The sequence below is a fragment of the Dermacentor albipictus genome, chromosome 1 (genome assembly GCF_038994185.2).
Source record: "Dermacentor albipictus isolate Rhodes 1998 colony chromosome 1, USDA_Dalb.pri_finalv2, whole genome shotgun sequence".
In the NCBI taxonomy this organism is placed as follows: Eukaryota; Metazoa; Arthropoda; class Arachnida; order Ixodida; family Ixodidae; genus Dermacentor; species Dermacentor albipictus.
The window spans coordinates 362,418,267-362,446,256 of NC_091821.1; the positions used below are offsets into that span (position 1 = coordinate 362,418,267).

The 27,990-nt window shown below is 44.4% G+C and overlaps 1 protein-coding gene, 1 long non-coding RNA gene and 1 pseudogene across 4 annotated transcripts; 2 read left to right on the forward strand and 1 right to left on the reverse strand.

Annotated features, from left to right (window-relative positions):
- LOC135911302 (snake venom 5'-nucleotidase-like) lies at nucleotides 1-26,253 on the forward strand. 3 transcript variants are annotated; one of them, XM_065443510.1, is made up of 9 exons: nucleotides 1-544; nucleotides 2,667-2,804; nucleotides 4,646-4,871; nucleotides 10,457-10,642; nucleotides 11,563-11,763; nucleotides 15,693-15,953; nucleotides 17,199-17,354; nucleotides 24,547-24,738; nucleotides 26,094-26,253. In XM_065443510.1, the coding sequence occupies exons 1-9, from the start codon at nucleotides 347-349 to the stop codon at nucleotides 26,213-26,215; spliced, it is 1,680 nt and encodes a 559-aa protein (XP_065299582.1). In that variant the 5' UTR covers nucleotides 1-346; the 3' UTR covers nucleotides 26,216-26,253. The 3 variants fall into 3 exon arrangements, with proteins under 3 accessions (XP_065299582.1, XP_065299583.1, XP_065299584.1); XM_065443511.1 differs by having other exon boundaries at nucleotides 11,608-11,763; XM_065443512.1 differs by lacking the exon at nucleotides 11,563-11,763.
- LOC135911331 (U2 spliceosomal RNA) lies at nucleotides 13,264-13,443 on the forward strand (annotated as a pseudogene).
- On the reverse strand, nucleotides 17,283-24,371 carry LOC135911304 (uncharacterized). The gene is made up of 3 exons (XR_010567269.1): nucleotides 23,956-24,371; nucleotides 18,022-18,193; nucleotides 17,283-17,373 (listed from the first exon to the last, which is right to left on the reverse strand). It is a non-coding gene; the product is annotated as an uncharacterized lncRNA (long non-coding RNA).
- Nucleotides 26,254-27,990: the final 1,737 nt, after the last annotated feature.

Consider the following 27,990-nt stretch of genomic DNA (forward strand, 5'->3'; position numbering starts at 1 on the left):
TATCATCATCGTCACAACTCGTGGGATGATGGAACGAAATTCTCGCTTCGGCCGCACGTAAGTCTTCAGCGAAGTGCCATGAGATTACCAAATTCTCGCGTAGTCGCCATGAAGCTGTCTCGCGAGGCCGGCGACCCCAATTCATCGAGCAGTTGGAACCTGTGGCCGGGTGAGCCAGACGATGTTCGACTTCACCGTGCGTCTGGCTGAAGCACAACGATAAGGAATTGTTCCTCAAGCCCGTAAAGAAGCCACATTTGAGTTCCGACGTCCGACCGGAAAGAACAAACGCGACCGGGAGTTTGATCTCGTCCGCGTCGACGTTCCTCAAGCAAGAGCGGCCACCATGCGTCTTCTCCGCGTCCTAGTTTGCGTCTTTCTGGTGTTCTCACCCGCGATCCGTCGAGTGTGCGCCGACTTCACGCTTACCGTGCTGCACACGAATGACGTGCATTCGCACATTGATGAGAGCAGCAAGCACGGCGGCCTGTGCACCGGAGACCGTGCTGAGTGCGTCGGTGGCATCGCCAGGATAGTAACCAAAGTGAGTTTTGTAGTGTCGCACGCTCTTTTCTACTTACCCAACTTATAGCGCCATCATAACAGTGCGGAAGCCGATGATTTACACATAATGTGAGATAACTAAATGAACGATAAATTACTCTTACAGCTGATATCCTACCTCGTTCAGTGCAAAATTTTGCGCAGAGGAGGCATTTCTCAGTGCCTATTTCCATATTGCCGTTGTGTTCCCGGCCATTTACTACAGAATATTACCAGAAAGTAAGTGTAGTCGATGGTAATGCCGATTTACTTATAAGTGCAGCGATATTCAGCTAGGAAATCGCGTATTTTGTCACATATGCTGCGAAACATGACCGAATAAATTAAGTTCAACTCGAAATACATGCTCCGCTCAAAGTCTGAGTGCGGGGCACGAGCCAGGAATATAGCAGTCGAATCCGCTTAACCTGATACTTTTGTTTACGCGAGATCAAGCGTATGAGACACGACAAGGTTGCTGAAAGTGTATGTCCTCATCATTGCTGGAAACGTGGCTTGCAAATATTGGGTCGCGGTTAACGTGGCCATTATGAGACGCATACCATCACGTTGCCATTACGAGCGCGCTGAATAAGCAGTAGCCCTTTCCAGGTGAAATTTCAAGGGATTTTCCGCAAAACACTAACCAAGGCAAACAAGGAGCCTACTGGTGAAATTTATCGATTTTTTTCCATCCGAGGACAGCATTTCGCAGACAGGCGCGTGGGTTTTATAAAGCTGAGTAAACTATTACACTCAGGATACCGCCGCATGTGCGTGCGGTCGTCCCAGACATCGATGTCTAGAATAATTAATTGAATGGTGATGAGCGAGCGCTATGGATACATTATTTAAAAAAGATCACGATATGATTGTGAGGCACGACATAGTTGGGGACTCCGAAATAATTTGGCCACTCGGGGTTGCGTAAGCGCACCCAATGCACAGTATGCGGGCGTTTTTTGCATTTCGCCCCTACCGAAATGCGGCCGCCTCGGCCGGGAGTTGATCCCACCAGCTTCCAGCTTAGCAGCACATCTTCCACCTTAGCAGGGCAAGCCACTCCGCCACTACGGCAGGTATTACTTGACTGTCACTTCACTTTCACATTGTTACCTTAAAGACTCCTGGAATATTACGTTCCTTAGGAACTGTGACAAGATAGTCAGGTGTTTGCGATAGTGGTTCAACTATCCTTATGAAAGTTCGTTTTTCTTGTTGAAACATCACAACATTCCAAAAAGTATACTTTCACTCACTGTGGCAACGTGTTCGCTTTTATTTATCAAATATAGCTGCAGATCCCCTCTCGATTTTTGTAACGTCAGTATTCACAAAGTCTTCCGGATGTTCAGGCTCTGCTACTCTAAGCTTTTTTGTCAATGGCCCCTTCTTTGAACCAGCAGTATTCCAGGAAACGCAGAGTTTAGTTTATGACGCACAACCACAGGGAGAAGGGAAAGGGGTAGGGGCAGAGAAAGAGAAAAAGGGAGGGTCTTGGAGTGCTTTCCATGTAAAATTAAAGCCTACGCTCTGTATTAATGACATGTCTGTAGGACGTTTAGAAAACAATATATTGTTTTCTCCCAAAATTCTTCTGACAGTTTGCCGTAATGCTCATGACCTGTATGTGCTTGTAAATTTTCGTTTACATTTGCTGCGCTCTGACTGAAAAGCAATGTATTAACTAACGCCCGTATTGACTTTTTTTTCGTTGTTGTTCCCGCGCGTTTTATGCATTCTTCACTGGCTGCATGATATAACATTGACCAACTAAAGTAAGAATGAACTGTCCATTCATCATTGCTCGCGGACGATGAGCCTACAGCTGAACTGTTTTGAAATTATGTGACAATGCTTCTCTACACTTTCTTTCGCAAATGAACGTTTGGTTTCGTTCCTCCTTTTTCGGTGTCCTACGCGTACGCAATGCACTGGTCAAATCGCGCTCAAAGGCGCACCTTCGCAAAACAGTTCACGTTTTCGTCAACAAAAGTGTTGCGGTAGCAATAAGAACATTAGCAGCATCACTACAATTACGTTGACAGAAGCTTTAGTGTGCCATTCAGTTGTCATGCGTTAGTGTTAACTTGTCCATCCTTTTTTCTTCCTTTTTATTTCAGGTAAAAGAGCTGAAGAAAACGAAACCCAACACAATTTTTGTGAATGCTGGTGACTTTTTCCAAGGTACAGCTTGGTACACTGTGCTGAAATCAGCATTAGTGTCCGAAGTGATGGTGGAAATGGGCTACGACTACGCGGTAAGTCGCTCCTCTGCAGAATCTGCCCTACACCCTTTGTTCGAAAAAATTTGTGTAACTGTGAGTACATCTCGCTCTTGTTGCACTTAAAGAAAAGCTTTCTTAGTATGTAAAGTCATGCGCACTTCCGCTACTGTGCATTTCAGTATAAGAGTTCCCTAAGAACAAAGTGTTGTATATATTGTGAGCGTTACCTCCAAACAGAATGACCACGCTTTAAAAGTACTACTAGTACGAAGCACACCGTTACGAAAAAATTAACAGAAAGTATCACGACTTGTCACGGGGGTCGATTATGCTGTTCATCTATAGAAGGTGTTTGAGTTGCGCTAGAGTGTTTCGCTGCAACGTTAATGGCATGCATCAAGACTCTTCGGCAATATTATCGCATCTGTACTAAACACATAGTTTTTATTGCGATAGCAATTATACGGACATTCCAGGCGCATTTCTACCGTCGCCGTCTTGTTCCGTATAAAGTCCGAGGGCGATAACATCGTCGCCGCATGCCGTATGCTGTATGTGTGAAAGCGTGCGAGGGTGAGGCGATTATGTTGGCTCAATCACGCGCCCGCGATGGATGAAAGCGGTGAGAAAGCGCGTCGTCTTCCTTCAGCGCAAGGCGCCGAGGGGAGGAGAGGTAGGGTGGAGGGGGTCCTTTCTACTCCGGCGGCTGCTGCGTAAGGCGCGGCCGCGCAGGCTCTATCTTGAAAGCGATCTGCGATAGGGACAAAGTGCGCCGAGTGCTGATAGCTTCGTGTGCGTTGTGTTTTCGCCGCTTAGTTCGCGTTGAAGTGAGAGGCAGCACGAAGGTCAATTCGCTCGCTGCTGATGCCGTGCTTCCTCACTCCAACGCTTCGAAAGCGAGTTTCCGTGACCATCGAGTCAGATATGTTCATTTTTGCTTGTGCGCGCGTGGCAAAATGATTCTTAATTAGTGAGCAGGCGAATGTTTACAAGTTTACACGTCCGATAAAGCTACTATCCTTAATTCGTTTACCTGTCTACTGATTTCCTATCGCCATTGATGTTTCGCCTTTCGGGCAAAACTGCGACTTTTTTTATCCAATGTGGGTGTAAAAAGGCCATTTGGTTGTCTCGTGGCTAACACCCTCGCATTTAAGGAATAAGATATAATCCTTTGCGGAAACAAATTAAGTTTTCTTGTTTGACACTTTTCTGAGGCAACTAATGATAGCTGCAACAAAGGACACGAAAAACGCATTAGTGAAACTTGCAAAACTGTTGCTGTGACACTCTCTTGTCAGACATTTCTGTGCGCCCAAAGCTGTCAGATTTTTTTACTAGATCTTTTCTCAGTGCGTAATTAGCTAGAGATTGCTGTGATGTGCAATAAATTTTGTTAGAACCCTGCATGCAGGGGTGTCAACTATGGAGCAATAACGCCCTGAAGGGTGCAAAAAATGTTAGAGAGTACATGACGCGTATTTTTGTTGGAAGTGAAATCTATAGAGGACTGAAGTGCAGACAGATTCGTGAAACTAATGACACAAAGGCAAGCTTTGCCTCCAGCGTTGCCCACAATTTGAAAGGGCGATGGATGCTCCTGCTAACAATTTAGCGATGCTTTCATGCCCTATACGTGGCAGTTGTGCCTATAGCTGTGCTTTCTTATTCCATTTCTGTCGTGAACATGCCTGCTGTTCTCGTCCCCCAATATTTCAGCCATCGTAGCGAAGAGCAGCGCGCGCAGGATATCGCCTTCAATTAAACACTGCATCGCTGAAAAATAAGTGCGGAAATGAACAAATGGCGAGCACAAGATTTGCGAAACTGAAAAAACATTTGAAGGTGCAGCACATATGCTGGCGCCTGCGCAGTGCCTTGGGAACCACGAGTTTGACAATGGGCCCAGCGGACTGGCTCCGTTTCTCGAAAAGGTGTCCCGTTCACCTCTCAAACTCCTCAGCTGCAACACTGACTTCTCTCGCTCAAGCAACTTGCGCCACCTCGTTTTGCCGAAGTCGGTGATCACCAGAATGCAAGACACCAGGGTTGGAATTATTGGCGCCGTAACCGAGGACACAAAGTTCCTCTCAAACCCGGGTGAGTGGCTCAGAAAAGAGGCTTACAGGGCAAGTCGAAATCCTGTGTAACCGCTTTTTAAGCGGGGTAATGATATCGCTTATTTCCACCCTCCTGTTCAGAAAAACGATACAAAATTGCTAAGAAATCTTCATTCATTGTTTAGGAATGGTACATAACGTGCGGAATTTGCTTAGGTGCCTAAGCAATGTTACGTTCGGGAAAAGCAAATGGCTCGAACTAGGGTTTATAGCACAATCCAAATTTCAATTTTCAATTTCAAGCTTTCAGTTTTAGTTCCATTCTTTTTCCTCACTACGCTCAGATCTTTTTGTTTTATTTCGTACTTTAATTGTTAATGTTGTGCAATAGGTATAGTCTACCCCTTAGTAAAGGAAAACATTAGTAGGCCACAAGAAGAGGTGGAAATGCCAGAAGTTCTTTACATGAAGTTTACGACGTATACATGCATTTGAGCCTCGGCGAAAGGAAAAACAAACCCGGATTAAAAGCTATCTTCCTCGACAGTGCTCGTTCGTACACCTTGCTTTATCAAGCGATAAGATGGGTACGACTAGAGTGCTCTGTCACAAATTGATCAGACTAGCATCTTTCAATGCAATAAATTTCTGGCTATCACCAGAAATTTATTGAACCCTAAGAAGGCATTGGGCTTCTGCTCCCGAAGTCGCACCTTCGACCACGGCGGACGTGTTTCGATGGTTACGAAGTTCAAAACTGCTCGTGTACTTTGATTTACGTGCGCGTTCAAGAATCCCAGCTTGTAAAAATCAATCCGGAATCGCCCCACCACGGCATGCCTTGGCATGAAATCGAGGTTCTGGCACATAAAACCCCAGAGTTTAGTCAAATTATGTTTTTGAAACCACTCGAAACGCTGTTTAGAAATCATGTCGAAGACGTTATAAGGGTTAACTGTATATACCGGGTGTTCCAGTTAACTTGGACCGAGAGTTTTAAAAACCCAAAAGCCATAGAGAAACGGTACCGACTGCATACGGCAGTCGTGTGTATACTTACAGCTATTTCTTTTTCATTACGAATGATTAACGAATAATTGCTTTTAATTATTGCTTGAATCGCAATCACGTCTATTACAAAGTTGTTGGGCCCATTAAATAACATCCGAATCAAGCATTTATTTGGTGCTGAAGTGTGCCTGGTTGCTTTTTCCGATAAAAAAAAATGGAGGACGCTTAAGCTTCGCCTTCAAAGAAAAACGAATCCGGGTACTATTTCGTATATGCAACAAAACACCCTCATTTCAGAAGTTAAAAAGTATAAGTATATCTCGGCGTAACTCTTTAATTGTAACCTGTCCTGGTCTGAACACATTTCTCAGATTTGCACATCAGTCGGAAAAAAGTTATGGTTTTAAAGAGATAACTCGCATCAGCGCCTATAAATGTCACTTCTAGCTTATAACAGTTGCATTAATTCCAAATGGGAATACGCTTCAATAATATGGGACCCTTTCATTAAAAAACATGTCAGCCAACTCGAACGGGTTCAGCGTAAGGCAGTCAGATTCATTTGTGGAAAATAGCGACGGCAACATTCTTCCTCTACTATATTGGAACAAAATAATATCCAAATGTTGCAAGCACGCAGAAAATTTAATCGCATCATGTTTCCTTATAACTGTCTTTCTGGGAAAAGCAAATTTACGTTACCTTCTTGCATCCAGCGTATTTCTACGAGGAGAACACGCCGCATGCATAATTTTTCTCCAGTGCCGTTGTTTGCTAGAACAAATTTATATAAGCACAGTTTTTTCCCACGAACAGTATCAGAATGGAATTGTCTTCCCCAAAGCATTTTTTTTTGTCCCCGGATTTCGCGAAGGAACTAGATCATTTTCTCTTCCATTCGTAGTTCATTGTATTCAAGCGATGAGATTCTAGTACTTGTACCTTCTTTCTTTTTTGTTTGTGTAATCACTGTCCTACTTGGATTCTATTATTTTGTACTGTAGCCCCTCCTGCATGGCCTGCTTCTCCTGCAGTATTCTATTAAAAAATAAGAATAAATAAAATAAAATTGAATTGAATTCGGGCCCCTCGTTGAGGTATGAAAAGCTGGTCGTACCCTAGCCGCCTCCCGGAAAAACAAATGAAAACTTTCAGCCTACGTAACCTAAGAAGCAGGCCAAGCAGCGACCGTACTTCCGGGCTATTCGGTCACGTAGGCCATCATCACGGATAACTTCTCTATAATTATCTTTCTAACAACCGATTTCATTTTGAATTCTTCTCACCCATCCTCATTATTCCGACGCCAACGCACTGCCATTATCCCTGGGCTAGAGCATTCCGCGTGACGCATGATATCATTAAAGGAAGACTCGAAAATTAAGTGCATTGTTTCAAAATACTGGGCTTCTTCGCACCCTCACAGCACGGTCCTTCGCCGGCGTTATTATTAAGATCTGCGTAGCCGAGGCCAATCTAGTGGCGCCATCTGGCGTTATTGTTGCATTAGAGACGAATTTCGTTTTTCCATACAATGCCAGCAGATGGCAATGATGTCGCAAGCGCTTCGGCCGAAAAACACGCGTGATAGCTGCTTTACGCGAATGCTTATTCTTACTCGAAAATGATTCACTGCACGAAACTCGCTTTCACAGAATGTCCCAAAGCCAACGGCACAATTGATGACCATGATGTCTTTTATTTTTTCTATTTATTGTTTGCAATACCATGCACTGTCTCCTTTCTTTCATTTTTCTCATCTTTTTTTCTCCCAGTTTTTTTAGGTATACTTTCACCACTGTGGTATGCTTCCCTTCCTTTTTGTTATACAAATGTCATTCTTCCAAATGCGCCAATGTATATAGAGTCCGTTACGTTTCTGTTTTATTTTTTTTATATAGCGACTTTCCGAAAGAATGTTAGTACGTAAAATTTGCTGAATATAACGACGCCGGGCCGCAGTTTCCCTTGTATGAGACACGAAGATTTTCCTTCTATTTATGGCGCCTGGCAGCTCGCAGATATAGCTTACTGGCTAGCGCATTTGGCCTATTGGCATCGTGTTGGTAGGATGGGTAATGGTAATTGTCTTAAACATGCGGCTAATGAGTGTTACGTTAAACGACGTGCATCAATTGCGGTGCGGCTTGTACGAATACAGCTAGTTGGCGCCCCGTAATTAACTCTACCGCCACCTATACTTTGTGTATCGGATGCTAGTTTTCGAGCTGTTAGTTCGAACAGCCTTTTGTACGTTTCTTTTGGTTCTTGAATAAAGTGTATGCTTCAGTAAAAGAAGGGACGGCCGCAGAACTAGTCACGGCACGTGTGACGGGACCCAGCATTTCTGCACGGGCCAGACTGGCAAGCATCCATCCAACAAGAGCCGTGCTAGTGATGTAAGAAGCCGTTTGGTCAGTTTGCCCATTTAATTGTGTATCGGGCGTCGCTCGACCATGGCACGGTCACTTTCATGGTTTAGAATTTCGTTTCAATTAATTTTGTATTGTTTACAAAATTCCGCTAGCTATTCGGTGACGATGTCTAACAGCGGACTAGCACCCACAATATTTAGAGATTGGGACCTGTATATGTCGCGTGAACAAAAAGCGACAAGCTGGAATAGATGTAGTAGTGGCATGCTTACGAAGCTGATAGAACCTTGGTGAGCGGCACTTTGGCCACAGAACCTTAGCCACCGATGCTTGAAGCCACTTTAACGTGAAGTGCTCATTAATCCTTCCATTTTATCGTCAAATCTGTACACAATGCAAGAGCACAGCAAAATCTCACCTGGAATTATCTGTAATCAGTACACAAAATAGAAAAAAAATTATATATTAGAAATGAGAATCGTATTCTAAAGATAAACTTCTCGGGAATTATTCTGAGACAATCTTTACAGTACAAGCTCGAGGATACGAATTTCGCAATACCTTTTTATGGTAAATCGTGTCATCAGAACGTCACGTGGTTCAGTAGAATCAGTAGCTGAATACCAAATTAAACGGAAAATAAACTTGTTTATTTATCGTAGCTACTTTCGCACCCAAACAAAACAATTATAGCTTTATAGACCCTTCTTCCTTGAATGCTGTCAAGGGGACCGATCTGGGATACTTAAAGCTATGTGTGCTCATCTCTTGAGCAACGTTGCCAGCGCTCGCTGCATGACGCAGCGGCCGTTTTCCAAGAGTCTCCGCTATGATCGCAGAAGGCCAGGAACACCGACGCCGACTTCGCAACTGTATAGCCTACGCCGTTTCCCTGCTGCCCGGTTGTGAGAAATCTGACAGCGGCTCAGGAATTTGAGTCATCCGCCGCGGACCGGGACAGCGTTCGAGTAGTCCAGAAACTAAACTCAGTGGACTCATTTCATTCTGGTCTGGACTCTTAAGAAAAGTGAAACTTTCTTTGCCTCCCTCGATAAGCCTCACGCATCGCCTTCGTCCTCGTGAAATCACTGCGCCGACCTCTCACAGTGCGCAATCGTTAGCTTTTGCGATTTGGCATAGGTTAAGTTGTAATGCATGAACACGTATATTTCATGGCGTAACACTTATGACGTGTACGGGGCACAGACACTGCACGAGGGTATGCTCGTAACGTCGAATTGAAAAGAAGCACCACTGTGAGCATCTCATGTATAGTGGTATATCCTTTAATTACCTGCCTCGTAGAGGATTCGCGTAAGGTGCAGTAAAGAGAAAAACGATTTCTTCTGCATTAGACAATTACTCTTCTAGAATACGAAGAACTCGTACCACGAGAAGGGACTTGGCAAGCCAGAAAAGGTTCAAGATAGAAAGAAGGGCGGTGACACTACCTTGAAGTTGGCGCACCAGGTCGTACTGACATCGTGGATTTTGACGGCCTCTACTCAGGCCTAGTTAATTGTTTATCGGTAAAATGTTGAACACATTGTGTTGCACGCAAGCCAAAGGTGAGATTGGGCAAGTTTCGGGAACCTTTACTGAGCCAAGGCGGCCCAAATATATATATATATATATATATATATATATATATATATATATATATATATATATATATATATATATATATATATATATATATATATATACAGAGAGAGAGAGAGACCCGTGACGTCACGCTATAAGTACGAGCGCCGAAGTATATCGGCGCGAACTTCAAGAAATCGTACTTTGACCTGTTAATGCGGAACTGCTAGCAACAGTTTTCGGTTATTATGCTATCAGTCTGAACTAATTTATTGTAGCATCTCATTCGCATGAGCGTAACATTCGAACATGGGCGTAGGATCTTCATATTTTTTTTTTCTTTCAACGTTCGTATCACCCCGAGATTCGGGCCAATTATCGTCGTATCATCGAATCTCGACTGTATTGCATAATAGCGATCCCTTTTTACTCGTGATCGGATAGCTGCCAATAGTGATGGTGATCAGCAGGACAATAAATGTATGACCGGGGTGATGGTCAATCGTGCAGGTCATTTACAAAAAAAAGTGCCGAGAATATAGGCCCAGGTGGCTTTCACCTGCGTAATTGCCGAACTACATTTCACCTCGGTGTAAAATCTCGCCAAGGACTGCCAGCTGAGCAAATTTCTTTTTTATTCGTTAATATTTTACAGGACCAGTTAAGTTTCACGATGTGGCAAAATCAATACAGAAAGAAGCAAGGGTGCTGAAGAACATGGGCGTGAAGATTATAATAGCGATCACGCACATAGGCTACCTGAACGACATCGAATTGATGCGAAACGTCACCGACGTGGACTTGGTCATAGGCGGCCATTCAAATACATTCCTCTACAATGGTACGTACGGCTTTGTGGAATCATTAAGCAACACCCACGCTTTTGATATTACACTGCAGCCCTTTGCTTTCTATAACCAGTGGGAAAGAATGTTTCTTCGAGAAATAACAAAAAAGGGATCGGTATCTCGGCACATTCCGCGCCAATTAACAATGTCTAAAGTTCGCAAGGAAACGCTGTGTTGCCACGCATTTCAAGTTTTTACGTAGTGAACTTGCTAAATGTAACAGTTACAGTCCGCGCACGGAATGACAATCGTATGCAGACGCGCGTGGTATTTTCCAGCAGTCCTGTCTTGCTGCCACACCGTAAGACAGTTTATTGTTCTCTACATGAGAGGGCCAATTGACTCCAAATTAATGTGGTCAAAACTAACCTTCTATAAACATGTCTTCCCTTCAAAATCTGGCCTCTTTTGTCAACTATGATCTAAATAGTAATGAATATCATCCTGCGTAGTCGCATGCATTCCAAGTATGTGCGAGTTGCATGCTCTTTCTTTTTTTTTCCCCGACGTGCTATATCTTCAAAAGGGAATTTATTAACCAACTAAGCTTGACTGCTACTTTTTTTTGTAATGGTTCACCTGCGGAGGTAGAGAAACTCTGCGACACGGATTACAAGCCGTAGACGTCTCATCAATTTCATTACGCACTGCTCTTCGGAATCTGTGAATATACGATTGCACATCTTCCCATTCCTTCACTTCCAGTGCGATGGAATTAAGCATTTAAAGGGTGTAGCAGTTTGTTGTGTCCTGTCGTCTTGTCGATCGTGTTCGCTTCGCCTAGTTCGGAAAATGTTAAAGAACTTACATTACTTGGGACAGGGGTTCATATGTTTCAACAGTTCTGACCACTTTGCTGTTGGTTTTCAACGCAGTGATCTGCTAATATAAAAACTCTTTATTCTTGCGCAAGGGAATGATCATCCACCTGAGAACGTGCCCGTTGGTCCTTACCCAGTGGCAGTGAAGAGAAGCGACGGCACGACCGGTCTTGTCGCACAGGCATTCTGGTTCGGCAAATTCCTGGGTTTCCTCAGAGTCACCTTCGATGACAACGGGAGAGTTAAGTCCTGGTCAGGAAACCCAATACTGATAAACTCATCAATACCTGAAGGTACCAACTCAAACGCGTATGGTTAAACTAACAAAAATTGATCCCCTTGATTCCCCTTCTTGTTGTTGAGCGTGTAACATACCTGCCAACTCTCCCGAATTTTTCGTAAAATTTATGTATTTGAGCCCGTTCTACGATTTTACAAATGTTGCATCAAGTGTTGCACAAAAGATATAGAAACCGTTCGCTTAGAGATTTCAAATGTGTTTAAGGATTTGGAGGCACAAGACTGAAAAAATGCATAAAAGAAAGAAATTGTGATTGCACATAACCAACCATGTTGCGGCAGCGCAAGGTGCCATATAACAGAGGACGACTTGCTTAGGGCAAGTTTATACCGAAACATTGCTGAAGCAAGTTAAATTGGCCACAGTAAAGTTGTTGAAAAAGAACAGAGTGCCATTCCACCCTGCGAAGCTGTGTATGCGGGCCCCTTAAAGGGCAACTCCGGCGCTTTTATAACCATCTTACGATATCATTTTCAGATTGCATTGACAGTCCTGTGACCGGTAGGATGGTTCAATTTGCTTAGAAATTCGTCAATAACTTTAAATAACCAATGAACGAAACACCGAAACCGAAACGCGTAGCTTCTTTGTGTGACGTCACGATGAGTCGATGACGTCACCGGACTACCATAATGTAAACACCCAGTACATATGGCGCTAACGCCAAAGTGAAGCTGATGATGTCTCCTGACGACAATGGGTGCTTTTGCAGATTTTCCGAACTAGACAGGGGCTTTTGCAGAGACGATTTCAGCGACAGTAGCTGTGTATCATTTGACGTCACAAACACGGGGTGACCAATAAAAAGTCACGAGTCAAGAACGCAACCAATCTTTAGAGTACATTTTCAGAAAAACCAAATGACTTGCAGCCATACTGTCTCGCACAGATAGTCAGAGCGCAAAAGAGAACGTACATTCAAAATTTTATTAAGATCAGGGTGCATCGAAAAATCGCTGGACTTGTCCTCTAATGGCGAACTGTCCATTGCCACGCGTCAAACACCGTATGCACATAAATAGAAGGCGAGGCACGACTAGTCGCTCGTGCACGATGTTGAGCCTCGGAAGATGATGAGGTACCGCGGGGTATTCTTGCAAAACGTGGCACGACACCGTTTGCTAACGAATCCCGGTACGTAGAACAGACACGCACCTCACCGCACCCCGAGGGCACACACTGCTTCACCGTAGCCAAGGCAATCGTGCGTTCGTCGACGTCCCGCAGTGCAGTAATGCTTGTGAAGTCACTCGAAAACCACGAGTGGTTCCACATAACACAGGCCATACCAAATTGGTTCCCCACAAACTCCCTTTTTTGGTTGTACATTTACATTCACGTGGAGGACGGGACCGCCTCCCCGAGAAGCCGTAGGAAACTAGACACGCGTGACGTTTCGAAGAGACCGCCATCACGGGAAAGCGGAAGGAAAGGAAAAGAAATACGCAGGCGCTTGGAACGCCGACAAAGACAGGAAGGTGCAAACGTAGACATGGCCGTCAAGGGTCAAAGTATAGTATCTGTTCTTATCAGCCTAATATCTGATACTGGTTGTATCTACACCCAAGATATTAAACTTATTTTTGCAATTTGGCGGAGTGCTTGAAGCCTGCTTCACCTCCACCGCGGGTCGGCCCGGTATGGCACTATTTTCGGGATCGGCCCACGTTTTAGTCTACGGACATCAATCGGCTGGAAACTAGCCATATACAGCTTCGCTGTAGAAGTTATTGTGATCTAAAACGGGTGTGCTGTTTTAATGTCTCAGCTCTTCCGCTCTAAGAAAGATATCGTACTTAAAAAAAAAAACGTACCACATCCTCAACTTCTTTCGTTATTTTCATGAGAGTTTTACGAATTCAAAAGTCAAAGGTTGGCCGGTATATTATAGCGGCTGATGGTCTAGGCTCCGGCCTCCTTGATGCGTTCCGGTAGCATGCGAGGGTTTATTGGCCAGTCGCCTGTTCCAAAGTTCAGATGACGTCGGCGGTTAAAAGGATGGACGCCATCTGCCGCAATGTCCATGAGCGACGCTGGTTAACACTCGCAGAGCCAGACCAAGTACATGTACACAAATACGCAAGAAAGTGTACTCCAGGATAGCCGCCGCTGTATCGTTAAATTGGTAGTGCAACTAACACGTAATACGAATGTAGTGAGTTTGGCTCCCACCGATGGCCGCTTGGCTTTTCATTCACTTTAATATCTACTTTCCTTCTTTCTACGTCTCAGTTAAAAGCAACAGTTAGTTTCTCCTGTGCTTTCCTCGACTTCATGTGGTTGTCACTAGCAAAATTTGGAGCCCATCAGTTCATCCTCTGGCCGTGCATTACATATAAAGGGTGTCCCAGCTATCTTTAGCCAGAGTTTAAAAATATGCGAATGCCACGTAGCTGGACAGAACCAAGGCAATGTTGTTAGCCGTCGCTTGGAGATACTGAGATTATTTCTTTTATTCTACCTAATTAAATAATTAGTCCTAAATTATTAATCAACTTCTCAAATATTAAGTAGATCAGAAGTAAGATCAAAAGTGTCAATGAGAAAATTGTAGAGCGACACGAAAAACTCCCCACACATCTTTCTGTTCTCAATACGTGCTACATAAATGTTTTTCCGAGCATGAGAGAAGCCTCAAAATGCACGAAAAGTGCCTCGAGGCGGCCGATCGCGCGACAATTTTGCGTGCATTTGCGGGCTTCTGTCACGCTCGGAAAAACACTTTTATGTAGCACGTATTCAGCAACGGAAAGATGTGTCGGGAGTTTTTCATGTCGCTCTACAATTTTCTCATTGACACTTTTGATCTAATTATAATGTTTGACAAGTTGAATATTTAATTCAGACTAATCATCTAATTAGTCGGAATGAAAAAATAATTCTAGCATGGCGAAGCGACGGCAAACAGCATTGCCTTGGTTCTGTCCAGCTACTTGACATTCGCATGTTATTAAACTCTAGTTAGCTCTGACAGACTGTGTAGTTGTAAAGTCGGATATGCGTGACTGGATGAATCGCCTGGCGGTTTTCTTTAATGTTTGGGCTGTCCCTAAATTTTCGAGACTTCAAAAAGGAAGAACACTTTCTTGCTTTCTGGCACCCGCATTCACGAAGCAAGCAATTCGTGCGCCCGAACGGTGTGTAAAAATAATTGCTGGTCAAGTATTTAAAGCAAGCATCACATTAATGGAGAGTGCGGACTGAAGTTAAATATCTTTTTACATGGTGAAAGCTTTGTGAATTTGGTCTGAGCTATTTAGAGCACAGCAGTTTCTAGTGGTTGGGTAGCAGCACTCATAACTCTTCGAAACATGATTTTGCCAGGGCACGTGCTGGTCTTAGCAGCACCTCTATGGCTTGCGCTAGGCGTCACCAAAGAGCACTGGAAAGCATCATTAGGAGAGACGTATAAAGGACAGTCATGACAAGACCGGTAATCATAGCAGGACCCAGTGTTCGGCTTGTCCCTTCATCACTAATACTTAATTCTGGTAAATATGTTTCCTAACTATTAATTCGTGATACCAATATTTTCGTCTAGTCTTTACGTTCTCTCTTTATGGCAGTACTCTAACAGCTGTGATATTTCTGGGCTTATCCACCGTAGTTGCTTACTAGACTTCGCTTTGCACTGCTACGCATGAGGTCGTGAGATAAAATCCCGGCGTGGCAGCCGCACTTCTATGGGGGATAAATGCAAAAACGGTCTTGTGTCGTGCACTGGGTGGACGTAAACAAACCTCGGTGGTCAGAGTTATGCGCTTTGACCAAGTCCCGCACTGCGGTGTGCCTCATAATGAGATCACGGTTTTCGCACGTGAACCCCATAATCAAAAAAAGAGAAAAATAATCCGCGCTTTCGATAACCTCAGACACAATGCGGTGCATTTCATGGTTAATCCTAGTGTTTTGCTGCCGCAGACCCGCACATACTGAGAGTGATCGAGCCGCACCGTGAGACCGTGTACCGGGCAATGCGCGTTCGCGTGGGCAGCTCGAGGGTGTCCCTGGAGCACGCAGAGGACGTGTGCCGGCTGCGTGAGTGCAACCTGGGCAACCTGGTGGCCGACTCGTACTTCAATTACTATGCCAACAAGAAGCCGCGTTCGGGCAATATCTGGTCGAACGTGAATGCGGCTATCGTGAACGGCGGTAGCCTGCGCGCGCCCATCCCGAGAACAGGTGAGTCAACAGTACACGGCATGGCGATTGAGCGCATTGTTAGTGCTTCTCTGTTGGTATGGTAATTGCTCCAAATAGATAGGTGCCACAGTGCTTTAGGCGACTTCTGGCGCAGTTGCCTTCAGTCAAGGCTCGTGGTTTCTTATTGCACTGTGGGAAACATTCCTGTTCATCTGCTCGCTTAAGGGCATGGCAGCGCCGGAAGATCAGCTCAGTTTATTGCAGCCATTTTGATCGAAGCGTCGTATGACAAAGCAATGGTGCTGCAAAATTTCACAAATTTAACAGCCTACTTCTCCAGACAGCAACCGAAGAAAACCGTACGGCCCTTAGGCACACCGGTGGCGTCTTGGTTTGAGACGCTACCGCTAGAGCCTACACATGAAGCTAGTTTAAGTTAAGCCTAAATAGAAAAGTGTTTAGGTGAATGAATATCTACAAGTAACAAGCGCAGTGTTGCAGAACGCGAATAGTTTGCTCGTGTTGTGAGAATGCAGTTCTGCCCTCATATGTTGCTTTTCATTACTTGTGGGCGCTACTACTCTGTGATCTCTTCTGCCGTGTCGAATTATACAGAGAATGGAGCGCAAAATATTGACATACTAGTAGGTGGCCCTTCGTTGGAAATGAAATTAAATCTTGGTCCCGACAGCAGGTTCTGTCCACTGCTCCTATAGCTGGTGCTCTGCTGATATTACTGGCCGCTTGGAAGAGCTGATGTGCCAGAAATATATCCCTCAAATATGTCCAAACTTTTCACGTTCCTATTATACATACACTCAAACGTGACAGTTAAAAATGGTGTGTTGTTCTGCACACACGTCGTGGGATTAATTGAAATTGGCGTACTTAGCAAAATGCTGAAAGAGAGTAATTAACGATCACAGTATTGTCGTCGATCCATCGAACACTAAGGAACATTTTTTTTTTTTGTGGGACGTCTTGAGAAACATCAAAGTGGAGATCTCCGCAGGCATGCGCAGTACCTTTAATTTTCGGCTAAGTGAAGCTAAACTAGGTGTGTCCACTTGCAAGGGCTGATTAAACAAACGAACAATACTTTGGGTCAAGAATGCACAACAAAAAAAATCCGTTTTATAGCATTGGGCAAATCGGGACAACCACAGAATTCACCTCATATTGCAACAAGGGAGCGCACAGGAACTTTATTGCGACAGTAATATGTGTGTCATCTGTGATACAGAAGCCTGTACTAAAAACATATTTTGAATTCCCTTTCTGCAGCGAGCGTCACGATGGGAGATATCTTGTCGGCACTGCCTTTCGGGCAGGCAATTGTAGTCGCAACTATGAATGGAAAGAGCCTGAAGAAGATGATGGAGCATTCGATGTCGACGTACAACGTGTCTTCACCTGCGGGTTCCTTTCTTCAAGTGTCGGGTGAGTAGGGTGGCCAACGCTGTCGCAGAAAGTCGAGAATTTTAGAAGGCACTCACTAAGACGCTAACTGCGAGCTGAGAAAAGGTGCAACGCCTCTCATATTCTTCGCTGCTGTCACTCCTATACTTCACTCTTCGCTGTAGAGTATTGTGAAAGTTCATGCGTAATCAATGCATACGAATTAGTGTGGCTAAGTTTTAGTGACAAATTATTGCATTCACGTGCAGCGTAAATAACCTCTAGAAATATTTTCACTGTGAAGATAAGATGCACAGTGGCTGTGTAGTTTGTGGCACGCATACATCTTCAGCGAAAAGAAAATGTTGAAAGGAAGAAGCCCTGATATGATGACCATTAGTGCTAAAAGCACAGAACCACGATTTTATTATTAACAATAACCGAAAAAGAACCTTGTAAGCGGTTTGCACCTAGGACCAGCTGCTATACTCAGGTGCTACAGGCAGTGTCCAGCTTCCCGGCACACGTACGCACCTGGGTGCTGCCAATCTCGCAGGCACACAGGCGCGCGGGCGCGAGCACGACTAGCACACAGTGACAATAAAAACGAACCAAACGGTTTATTTGGACCTTCCAACAAAAAACACTAACTTTTGGGACGGTTGATGAGCAGAAAGGATGCAGGCTAGCAAGAATCAGAGATATTCACTTGTGCTTAGTGATGCGGCCTCCGGTGTCCGTCCTTACTCGGTGTTCTCGGTCGTCGTTCTTGGAAGACGTCCCAATTCCAGCAGCTTCCGCTCCGCTCGGATCCACCATCATCTTTTGGACACCGTCTCCGGGCATGGGTGGTCCTATTCTCGATCTCTTTTGCCCGAGAACTGAAGAAGGTAGAGAGGGAGTCGGGATATGGTGGTGGGAGAAGCAATGGTTTTCCGCAATTTCCCGCAAGCTTCGTCAGAATGCTCGAAACGCTTCCTGATGTATTCCGTAATTTTACTTTTGGGACGCTTAGATTCAAATTTAAACTAATTTGTTAAGCGCGTAACTACCAACGTATAATTTATGGTGGGCTGAATTTGACACCTCAAGTTCAAATTCTCATTTAAGCACGAGAAAATTAAATAATAGCCAATAGTAAAGCGCCTTTGATACGCTGGAGCGAAGTTTCATTTGATTATAGTTTCAAAAACCAATTACTAAATGATTACTTACTTTACTAAGGTTTTGCTCTAAACACAATTTTATGTTGTAATTTTGTAAAAATATACGCCCCGTGATGCGAAACAAGCGTAAACAAGTTTTAATTTATTCGTGTGAAGAGGGCCGACAAAGCTGTAGCAGACAGGCGAAAATGTTATTATACGTTCACTAGATTATATGACATAAATGACCATACCATCATTTCGATGTGGAACTGTGTTTGGGCATTGAGGGAATAATTTTACTTCCGTTCAAACAACACATATTTTGGGCACATCAAACATAACACTACATGCAGTTTCATGTTGGAAAGCAGCCTTACACAATCCGGCTTTCATAGACAAATTAATAATGATGCAAGTTTTCAACTCATATGGGCAAACCGGCGTTTCGATACGTGTTGTAAAACGTGCTGGGATTAGAATTTTAGCAAGAGGCAAAAATGGCTGTATATCTGTATGATATTAGCTCGAAAGCAATGGCTGAAGAAGATGGCATGAAGTAAATTGAGAAAGCTTACAACATAGTTAAGATGTGCTGTTGACAGTAAACTGCACATAACAAGGCGGTAACTTAGTTGACACCGGTCAACTCTTCCGAATATTACGCAAAATTTACGAATTTGGGCCAGTTCAGTGACTTTACGAATGTTACGCCTTGTATTAGAAAAAATATATATAATTCGTGAAATACTTAAAATGGTGTCGAAAGATTGGCCACTGCGAGATTGCAAAGAATAAATTGCAATGGTACCTGCACCGCCTTCTTGGGGCAGCGCAAAACGCCATATATCGGAATTCTACTTAATTGTTTCGAGCAAGTTTATTCAGGCCAGTACCTGAATCGGGCAACATCGGCATGAAAAAAGTATCCGATAAGGTAACTTTGATCGAAAACCAATACGTTCCTTGTCAGTCTTACCTATGTAAAGCTTGCTCATGTTTCTGTGCATGCTGCATGTAAAGCTAAATCATGATGCATAAAGTGCTTATGTAAGCCAAGGAAGATGTGTTCTCAGGGCAAAGTTCCTAAAACTACGTGCTACCTCTCTCTCTCTCTCTCTCTCTCTCTCTCTCTCTCTCTCTCTCTCTCTCCCACTCTCTGTCGGCGGAGTTTTTAAGAATGTTTACGTTCCCAGGTTGGAAAGTATGCTTAATCCTACTGTGATATGCTCTTTTTTCCTTTCGTCATGCATCTCCGATCATCAGAACATTTGCACTTTGAGAAGGAAGTCGCTTGAAATTTTCTAAACTTTAATGTCTAGAATTTCATGTTTACTCAGAGTTATGGCTTCCGAGAATTCTCTTCTGAGAATTACTGCGCAAGAAAAAAATGTATGCGCCGTTGGAGGCGACTTCTTTGTTTTTCCTCACTGTCATAATTAAAAGACAAGTACGTGTAGCCTCCGATATATTTTACTCATATGTGAGCGAGCCCTCTGTTCTCGCTTTCATTTTCCGAATGTTAGTACCCAGGTAGCACAAAAGAGATACGTAACGTTTTCGTAACGTTTATCCAAGACGATAAAAACGGGTTAAAGAAGATACGAATGAGAGAACTTCAGCGGGAAAACGTCGTATATCTATGCTAATGTCCGGCTTAATTACTTTCTTGAGACGATGTAGAACAGGTCTGCAAGACGTATTCGACAAGCTGGTCTAGAAATAGGATTGCGAAGGACACAAGTTATCCATTTGCCAAAACTATTCGTAACCAATTTCTAAACGTTTTTAGGACGTTATCAAAAAGCTGGTCTAGAAGCGGTCTTGAAAGGTTTACGATCATCTGAAGCTAATTTTCGCGGGTGACGGGCGCGATCAGACATCGCTGTTCAAAACACGCGTTTAGTTTCGCCTCACGGGACTGGCCTATGCCGCGCAGACGTCGTCAGCCGCACCCGTTGGCACGGCCTAGACCAATCGCGTGAGGTGAAACTGATCGGGTGTTTCGAACAACGATCTCCAATAGAAGCAGTAGAAGCGTCGGTGTTGACTGTAAGAGCCATGGCGCAGTGCCAAGCACTGCTCCCCGCATGGCCGGCGCGTCCTCTACCAAGTCGCACGAAAATGAGCCTGTTAGGAATAATAAATCCTTAATACCGCCTTTACTAAGCTACGATGCTTACAACCACAATGGGAATGACATCCTGCAAAGAACAAATGGCCACGTCTTGGCAGGTGGCCAGACCAAGCCCTTCATGCCAAGAATGCATGAAATGAGAACATTGTGACAAAGCAAAAACACTTTATTAAAATGTTATGCTTATGCAAGGTTCGAACAAACTGTGTGAGAAATGTAAATAGAAGTAAAAGTACATCAACAGTGACAAAAGTCGCAGAAAGGATTCGTAATGAACTCGAAAGTGAACATTCACGAGCCCATAAACAAAATTGCAAGTACACATACAAAAATGAACAGAAAAACCTGGAGTGTACTAAAGTGCCTAATTTAACATAGTAAAGTGCACGTGCTATTAGATGGACTAGAGTTATGCAGAAGTGACATCGGAGCGAATGGAAGAGGTAGACTGAAAAATGCAAGAGTATGAATCGGATGGTAACTGCCTCCAAGCAATGTTAGCAATCAGCTAGAAGCTTGAAAAGAGCACAAAAAGAAATACCACCGCATACCATCATAAAACCAACCTGTGACAGAAATAAAAAAAATGGGAACAATGCAAAATTGAAAATATTGCCTTTGGGATATATCAAAGAAGGTAATGGCGAGAAAAAGTAACCATACAACAAAAAAGCAATAAAGTGAAATTAGTACAGAATACTTAAACGGGGGATTCAGTGTAACAAGTGAACACTATTGTAGTACAGCGAACGATGAGACAGTAATGCTGCATCTTGCCACTCCAGAACGTGAGAAATGAATATGCAAGCCTCATATTAGAATCTTACATAAACATGGAAATAAACTAGAATGCACTGGAAGCTGCATTTGTGTAACAAAGGAAGCAATGGTCATAATAAATAGTAAGTGTTTTATCTAAAAAACCCTTTACAAGAGGCAAAGTTGTACCTCTCTGGCAAAAACAAAGTTGCAACGAATAATTTGCAAACCAGCAAATACATTAATTAGCACACTGACATGTCACACTTCGCGCACATCTCCAGTCTCCTAAAGTAAAAAAAAACACTCTGAATGAGAAAAAACGTTTAACACATGTAGCCCAGAGCAAATTCTTTGCCAGTTCACTCACACTTTCATATCCAAAAACATTTGCCACAAAGTCAAGGCACAGTTCCGCTGATGTTTACCAATTCACCCCCACTTTCACGTCCAAAAATATTTGGCACACAGTCCAGGCAGAGCTTCATGGATAAACAGCTTGAGAGCACCCTACTGATTATTGTGCAGTCCCGCTGCTGGAAATAGAACTGCCGCACATGCTGGCAGTGGTTTCAATGTAGACACACTTGCTGCCCTGGACAGGTATGCTCAGATATCTGCACTGGTGCTCCATTTTGTCGAAGTAGACACATTGATGCACTACGCTGGTAATTGAAATGTTTTGAATGCACAAGTATCGGCTTCACCAGAAAGACTTGCCCACATACCACCACTGGCATATATATGCACTTGCTCTTCACTTAGTAGCATTGAACTTAATTAAAGTGTTCCCTATGTGGGAGCCATGTGTAAAACCGGTGTCACACGACCACTCTCGATCGCGATCAAGCCCGATCCGGATCGAAATTATCGATGCGACTGGCTCACTCTCGTAGCTTGCGCAGAGGAGCCAATCACGACCGAGAAATTCGATTTTTAACGGACGGGATAGCGGTCAAAAGGGCCCCGTGTGAAACCCGTATCAAATAATGCACAGACATACGCTAGGAAAATGTGTTGCACAAGGACAAAGAACTGCGACATGCCCTGTTGTGCGAAGCGCGCGAACAGAACACATACATATATACATATATGTGTATGTACATATATATATATATATATATATATATATATATATATATATATATATATATATATATATATATATATATATATATATATATATATATATATATATATATGTATATACACACATATATAAAACTGCGAGAGCGCTTCGCGAACTCTATGCGCACACATAGCACCCGCACGAACTCGGCAGGCCGCCGTAAAGCGCGAAGGGCGCACAGCGCACATTCCGACACACGTCCCAAACTGCAAACAATCGTACTACCTAAAGCATACAAGTTATGTTATACCAAGGGCATACTCGACTCACGTATGCAGTATCCACAAGCGAGTTATGCAGCGTACATGCTGTATCCATTCGCCAAATAGTAAAATTGATAACAAGCACAAAGCTACAAGGGACTCAATACATTACTACCATTTGAGGCGTCAAATAAAATCGAATTTGGCCATTTCATATATCGGACACAATATATGGACACATGTGGTACCCCGGTAATGCCATGAAATACCCATCACGTGGATAAAGGGGGCGAAAACACAATCGAGAACCTGAAGCGCAAACGATAAAAGCCCGGTATGGTGCACGCAAAATTCTGTCAGTGCGCTGTAGCGCAAGGGTAGAAAATAGGGCGAGCACTTGACCTCACCTTTTGGGATACCGCACTAGTACTGAATCATTAAAAAAAAGCCTATTTGAACCAGTTCCCTTGTCTGCAACACTCTTGCTAAACGGGAGACTAAAATACCACGATGACGGCTCTATTGCGGAGATCGACAAGGCGCGCACAGAAAGAAATTTTACCGCCTTTCTTCGCATTCTGCAAAATGCTTTCTTGTTAGGATTACGCACAGCGGCCGATCCCGACGCTAGGGACACGCAGGCACGATTTCGTCCCTCTAACTTCCGTCCTTATACTGCCCTTAACGCCTTAATTACAGCGTCAGTGAAAAGGCGCCTCACATAACATGACAATGAACTTGAAGAGCTGATTAGTGCCCTCCACTCCGCTCCCTCCAATTGAAAACACTACTGATTTCCAAATTAAACTACACAAACAGATTGCACAACCCAAACTAATCACAGAACGTCATTTTTCTTGACGGCAAAACCTTGCAACACTTACATGACAAAGGGCAGCGGCAGCACATTCAGAACAGCCGCTATCATACCACAGCGCAATGCAAGTGCGATAACGCTATTATGCCCGGCTCAAACAGATCGCACAACCCAAGCTAATCACAGAATGTCGTTTTCTTGACAGCAAAGCACTGCAACACTTACATGACAAAGGGCAGCGGCAGCACATTCAGAACAGTCGCAAACAGACCATAGTGTCATCCGAGTGCGATAACGCAACTATGCCCGGCTTCACGAATAACATGGCCGCCTTGGTCACATAACAATTGAAAACACTACTGATTTCCAAATTAAAACCACACAAACATATCGCACAACCCAAACTGATCACAGAATATCGTTTTCTTGACAGCAAAGCACTGCAACACTTACATAGCAAAGGGCAGCGCCAGCACATTCAGAACAGCCGCAAACACACCACAGCGCAATGCGAGTGCGGTGACGCGACGACGCCATGACGACGCGACTATGCCCGCCTCGCCCGGCTGCCCAGCATCACGAATCACGTGGCCACCTTGGTCACATGATTTGACCACGGTATCGCCACCTTGCGCAAGGTTGGATTGCGTTGATGGGTTGTTGAATTTTGTAGAAGCCGCTAAAGAGGCTGACGTGCCGTGGCGTGGCGGTGGCGCCTTGAGTCGTTTTCAAAACGTATTCACCCCTCGTTTTTAAGCTGCCTGGCTTCCAACGTTATCAAAACGTATTCACCCCTCGTTTTTAAGCTATCTTGTTTGGAACGTCTTTGGTGCGTCGATTTTGGTCAAAAATCCGTTTCAGACGTTCAATCCCTTAATACGACGTTTTCAAGACTTTGTGTGCTACCTGGGTATGTGAAAGACTCTTTTAGTACAAATGCAGAAAGTATTATTCATGCAATTGAACTTTGCGTAGATGGATCTGTCGTGTCCGGTGGTTCGATCATGTTTGCTTTAATTTTTTTGATACGCTCTTTTCACTCAGGCATGAAAGCTGTGTTCGATATGACACGACCGGCCATGCAGCGACTCGTGCTACTCGAAATTCTGTGCACCAAATGCTACGTTCCCATATACGAAACGGTGCGGGATGAAGCCGTGTACAATATTGCGACGACCGATTTCTTATCCAAGGGTGGAGACGGCTTTGACGCCTGCACGAAAGTCAGCGAAGGAGGTGAGACTGGCGTAGAGCTACAAGCATCTTCGGGCTCCATAGCGTGCGAAAAGCGTAACGCGCGTACTCTCTTGCCTGGCAAACCTTGCCCGTCGGGAATAACGGTTTGGGTGCGACAAGTCGTGTCCGTGTTACCTGTTCCTTCTGGAAAAGGTCTCGCTGGATGGCGGCAGCTTTGCTATTAACCATTCACCTTCAAGATGCGCAGTCCTCGGTAACATGCATCACCACGCAACAATGGGCCGCACATGGAAACAGTACGATACTAGCCACGATACGCCAATGTCTTCTGATTATTTATTGTTAAAGCTCTCTTAGGGCGCATTCACACCGATGAGTTGCAGAGATTGCGTCACCAAGCTGATCGCAAAGCGGCAGTCACAAGTCGTCGCTTCGGTGCAATAGCGATCGTTTCGGGTCAGTCGCTCCCTGCTTGACTTTTCAGCTCCGCGACGGAAGTGGCAAAGCTGCTGGACCAATCAGCGACGCAGGAGCAGGACGGGGCAGTACGCTCTTACGGTTATTTGATGTGCTGACGCCGCGTGCAGACGTGAACGATATCCGTCACGAGACATTTCGGTGGGGTGACGGGCAATTCGCGCTAGCTCGTGTAACATCTCAAGCCGCGAGTCGCTCTTTGGTCGACAGACGTGTTCGGTCAGGCGACCTCTCTCAACCGCTGGTGTGTATGCGCCCTTAGGGTCTGTTGTGGTGACTGATAACCAGAGGCGATGCGAACCGTTGAAGTGAAAAACAAGCTTGTCCCAGGTCACACGTTTTTTTTTTTTGGCTAGTTGGTGTGGCATTGAGAGTGGGTAACGTGTAAGCAGAGGGATAAGGAGCAAGGAACGGCACAGAATGCAGCGCACCGTCTCGGTTGTTGCTATGTCTGCTCGCAGTGCGCGTACATGCACCGTGAGTAGCCGTGGCCTTGCTACTTGGTTGCTAATGCTGTGAAGAAGTGGAGGAAAGGCTTGTCCATCCCACCATACCACTGGGCTTCTGGATCGAAAGCGCTAGCATGGCCCTGAGAGAATGGCTTTCGTTGTGTGAACAACTATGATAGAATTGTACTTCTGTCTCTCCTATTCTCGTTCAACCTCTATCAGAGACAGTCTAGGAAAAGTTGACCCCAGGTTATGGTACGCTAAAATATAATGTGTGCCTGCTGGTGAGTCAAATTACGAGATTCAGGTATAAAATATTAATGCTACTGTTGGCACTTTCTATCGCCTAATTTTGAGCAATTAACAGTGCAAGCGCTATTTATGTCTGAACCATCTCCTTAGTTTAAGGTGTGCCTGCTCAAAGACACATATGTATAACGTACACTTTACGTCTCTCTCTTTTTCAAGGTCCGGTTGAGTACGAGCTCCTTGTCGACTACATTAAACAGATGTCTCCAGTCAAAGTTGGGATAGAAAGGCGAGTCGTGATGCAGGGAGTAAAACCAAGACAAGCGTGGAAACGCAAATGAAAGAAAACCTCGAATAAAGCTGTGTTGTAGAATATTCACTTACTGCACCTACGGAATTTTCCTATATTGGGGGACACACAATCGCACATCGGGCAAAATATATACCACCAAATTTATATTTTATAATCTTTTAAAACATGTATTTACCGAAAGAAAAACACATACATTGAAGAAAGGGCGATCATGCAAACTCGATGGCAGAAGGGTAGCAGGCACCTAATACACTACCGTGATGTGTTAACGCGAGACTGCCAGTACGCATAGCCCATTTGCGGCATGAATGTCCAACGAGCCTGAATGTCTAATGACACGGAATTTTCAATAGTGGGCATTCAGACTTATTTAACGTTACTTCTCGGTTGGTCATTCCATCTCGTTGTACATTGAGTCTCGTTGGATAATTTCATCTCACCGAAGTCCATCAAAATACAGTAGGGCACCCCTGTCACTGGGTGAGAATTGAATTCAGTACAACTACTGATCATGGAGAGGGGGAAGGGGGAGAGAGTACCGGCAAATGCAGGCTTCAGGAGAACACGCGAGATTATAACGAAGCGGGCAGCGCAGGATCTCCAGGACATTCAAGGGGCAACGGAGGGATGAAAGCTGTAACTAGGGAGATCCGTAAGTTGGGGTTACCGATGCCGGAGTGTGCCAGTAGGTATTCGCATACAACTACTGCTAACTAGCTGTCAGCAATAGCGGAAAGCCGGTCTTATACATGTCCGGCACACGCAGGCCTCGATCCACAGGCCAGTTCAAATTCCAGCTTTGGTGTCCCCGTTGCCCATTTGGTGTGCTGGAGGTGCCATCAAGTCGAACTTAACAATGACAAGTCCTTGAGACTTAGTATTCGCGCAAAATCTCTCTTCTTTCCCGGCCTGGTAGAAAAGACTGGGTGGCTTTCAATGACAGCTCGATTTGCGTGCCAACGAATGTTGTCGGAATATAGGTACTCTAGACGAAGTCCCACCAGGCAAAACTCTCGAAGACCGAAGCATTCGCTTTTCTAGTTTGATAGTCCGTCTCGTTAAACATTCAGTTCTGTTTGTACATGTATTCTCGTTCGACATTCAGTCTCATTGCACATTCTGTCTCGCCGGTCATATGACCCGTTTGGCATTCTGTCTCTTAAGACATTCCATCTCGTTGGTCACTTGGTCTTGTTGGACATTTAGGTTCCAAATCCTCATAGACGTCCTATGCAGCAACGCAGAGCTTACTGCTACCGGCGGTCGCTCTAAAGGTGACGCGACTAAAGCTGTGGTAGAGATAAAAACAGCCGTAGTTCGGGGGTAGCACTGAAGCAAACTACGCCGGTACGGCAGCGCGTAAGAACCAATGGTAGCGGTGGCTTAACGATACCACTTCATGGTCAGACATGACAGTCATTGCTGCACGCTGTAAATTGACTTACAGGATTTCAAGATATAGGCAGATAGTCCGACATCACCACCATCTTAATTCCAGAAGTGAACGGAGAATACAGAAGTGCGAAGGAGCCGTTCGGCCACCTGTTTATATTGCGTTAGCGTTAACTCTGCATGAAAATAATCGACGACGTTATCTGAGCCCGTCTATCGCGTACTAAGTGCACGTTAAAGCACACAAGGTGGTGAAAATTAATTCGCTGTCCGCCACTGTGGCGTGCCTCATAATCACAGGTTTTCGCTCGTATAACTTGCCAATGTAATCTCATCTATCGAAGGAACATAATAAAAAGATACTTCTGCAATTAAAAGCTTGCAATTTGACACATGAATCTACGAAAGTAA

What these genes read in the sequence shown, in the direction of transcription:
- LOC135911302 (XM_065443510.1), top strand. Translation starts at nt 347, where the DNA reads ATGCGTCTTCTCCGCGTCCTAGTTTGCGTCTTTCTGGTGTTCTCACCC. An exon ending in AAATGGGCTACGACTACGCG is followed by an intron (nt 2,805 to 4,645) that starts GTAAGTCGCTCC and finishes GCGCCTGCGCAG; the next exon opens with TGCCTTGGGAACCACGAGTT. An exon ending in CACGAAAGTCAGCGAAGGAG is followed by an intron (nt 24,739 to 26,093) that starts GTGAGACTGGCG and finishes CTCTTTTTCAAG; the next exon opens with GTCCGGTTGAGTACGAGCTC.